General features: G+C 57.0%; 1 protein-coding gene across 1 annotated transcript; it reads left to right on the forward strand.

Annotated features, from left to right (window-relative positions):
* The first annotated feature begins 207 nt into the window (after positions 1-207).
* Positions 208-2317, forward strand: LOC119323986 (F-box/FBD/LRR-repeat protein At1g13570-like). Its single transcript, XM_037597701.1, has 3 exons — positions 208-1227; positions 1377-1523; positions 1638-2317. Exons 1-3 carry the CDS (start codon positions 289-291, stop codon positions 2076-2078), a joined length of 1527 nt encoding a protein of 508 aa, XP_037453598.1. The 5' UTR covers positions 208-288; the 3' UTR covers positions 2079-2317.
* Positions 2318-2677: the final 360 nt, after the last annotated feature.

A 2677-nucleotide genomic window follows, 5' to 3' on the forward strand; every position in this document is an offset into this window, starting at 1 on the left:
CACGATTACTACTTTAGTTTAACTCACAGAATCCTGCCGTGCACGCAGGTAGCAACAAAACGAACAAGCGAGGAGAACATTAAAACACTGGCGGGCCCAGCTGCTTCCCTTATCCGGCCCACGATCGCCAAACCCTAACAAGTGTCCGACCCGGCCGACACTATAAAGACCTCCTCCGCTCGGGATCGGCCACTCCCCTCTCAACACTGGTCGGCCCTCCGCTGCAACCATCACCCCCCATTCGCGCCCTCGCTCCCACGGCCATCGCCGTCGCCGTCGCCGGGCGCCATGGGCTTGAGCGACATCCTGGCGGCGCTCTACTGCCTCCCGGAGACCCCGTCCTCTCCCGTCGCCTCCCTCCCCGCCGTCACCTCTGACGACGGCGGGGAGGACCGCATCAGCGCGCTCCCGGACGACATCCTGCGCGGCGTCGTCTCCCGCCTCCCCGCCAAGGACGCCGCCCGCACCGCCGCGCTCTCCCCGCGCTGGCGCGGCCTCTGGCGCTCCACCCCGCTCGTCCTCGAGGACATCCACCTCCTCATCCGGCCGTCGGGCCAGCGAGGCGGGTTCGAGTTCGACTCGAGCGCCCTTGCCGGCGCCGTCTCGCGCGTCCTCGCCTCCCACCCGGGCCCCTTCCACTGGGTCCACATCTCCAGCAACTGCATGGCCGGCCAGGAGGAGGCGCTCGCCAAGTGGCTCCGCCTCTTGGTCGCCAAGGGCGTGGAGACCCTCGTCCTCGTCAACCGCCCCTGGCCGCTCGACGCGGCGCTGCCGGCGTCCATCCTCCGCTGCGCCTCGCTCCGCCGCCTCTACCTCGGCGTCTGGCACTTCCCGGACACGTCGCGCGCCAACGCGCCCCCACGCGGCCCCGGCGTCTTCCCCCGCCTCCAGGAGCTCGGCATCTGCCACACCATAATGCAGGAGCGCGACCTGGAGTACCTGCTCGCCTGCAGCCCCGAGCTCAAGACCTTCGCGCTCATCCTCAGCTACATCGCCCCGTCGCGCGTCTCGATCAGCAGCAGCAGCCTCTGCTGCGTGCTGGTCTGGTTGTCCATGCTGTACGAGGTCGACGTCGTGGCCGCCCCACGACTGCAGCGGCTCATCCTGCAGAGCATTGGAACTAGGCGCACCACCAAAGTCAAGATTGGGCATGCTCCTGAGCTCACCGTGCTCGGCTACCTGGAGACGGCGAACCATGTGCTGCAGATCGGCAACACCATCATCAAGGTATCGCTCCGACTCCCCCATCCTATTTCTCCTCCCAGTGGTTAGACAAATTATTAATCTTGATTGATGGATGCGATGGTGTGACTTTGCATTGATTCCAACTTGGATCGAATTAGTACTGTACTACGGTTATTTCGTTTGAATTGCAGGCTGGGGTAACAAAAGTGGCCCCAAATGCTGTGGTTCCAAGTGTCAAGGTGCTAGCTTTGAAGGTGGATTTCGGAGTGGCCGAGGAAGTGAAGACCCTGCTCAGTTTCCTGAGATGCTTCCCCCAAGTCGAGACCCTACACGTCATGGTGAGTTGTGACCTTCATCTCGCTCGATTTATACACGGTTAACTAATTTGCCTCATCAGGACAGGAGCAGTATACATGAATTTGCTTGCACTGAATTCACATGCGATTTTGCAGTCCTCCAACAAGAAGGAAGAGGAAGAGGACGAGCAGGACGAGAAAGACGCGGGTGATGCCAGTGGCGAGCAGCTCATCATCCCCACGTTCTGGGAGGAGGCCGGCCCGATCGGGTGCGTGGAGTCGCAAGTGAAGAAGGTGGTGCTGAACCAGTTCACCGTGGGCGCCAACGAGCTGGGATTCCTTAAGTTCGTGATCGCGAGGGCTCAGGTGCTGAAGAGGGTGGTGCTGGTGCTGGACCCCGGGATGAGCCCCACGGCGGCCAAGGAGGCATTGAGCAAGCTGGCGACGCAGCTGCCTTCCGCGAAGTGTGTCAATGAGAACGTGGAGTTCATGGGGCTCCCGCGCCCAATGGCTCCCTGGAGCTACCAGATCGCGTCTGATCTCTCCCTGAGCGACCCGTTTCCGGCTGAAGGCGGTATACTGATGCAGCGTCCGTGAGCGTCGAACACTTTGGATGTTTCTCTCAAGAACTTATTAGGAGTAGCTAGCTTGAAGAACTTATTATGACTCATGTCTTCCATCTGCGCTAGCTTCTTTTTTTGCTGTGACTCCATTGCACATGTTGTGATCTAGCTGCGTCCTGACTTGGTTGATGTTACCATCACGCATTTATCTATGCTTGATTGACGCTGTTTGGCTATGAGCCTACGATGAAATCAGAGACTGGTTCGTGGCAACGTTGGAGGCCTCACAAGTCTATGTAGTATTTATATATAAGTAGCAAACCTGGGAGGGGATTGTAACAGAATCAAATTACATCTTGACATGCAAGCTTACATGATTAAACCACATATTAGCAAGCTTTTAGCAGACTCATTGAATCACAACTTTACTAAGTTTTTTTTTCTTGAAATTTCTCAACTATCTATGTGAGAAGTCATGTAAAACCCTCAGCTAGCAAACTGATTTCTAGTGGGTATATAAACCTGATGTCCAGTGTTAGAAGGGAGAGAGGGGTTTGGTGGAATAGTTAGATATATTACTTGAGCCTTGTGAGTATATATATAGTTAGTACATGACCTGCTTGAAGTACAACA

This window comes from Triticum dicoccoides, chromosome 6B (genome assembly GCF_002162155.2).
Source record: "Triticum dicoccoides isolate Atlit2015 ecotype Zavitan chromosome 6B, WEW_v2.0, whole genome shotgun sequence".
NCBI classification, from domain to species: domain Eukaryota; kingdom Viridiplantae; phylum Streptophyta; class Magnoliopsida; order Poales; family Poaceae; genus Triticum; species Triticum dicoccoides.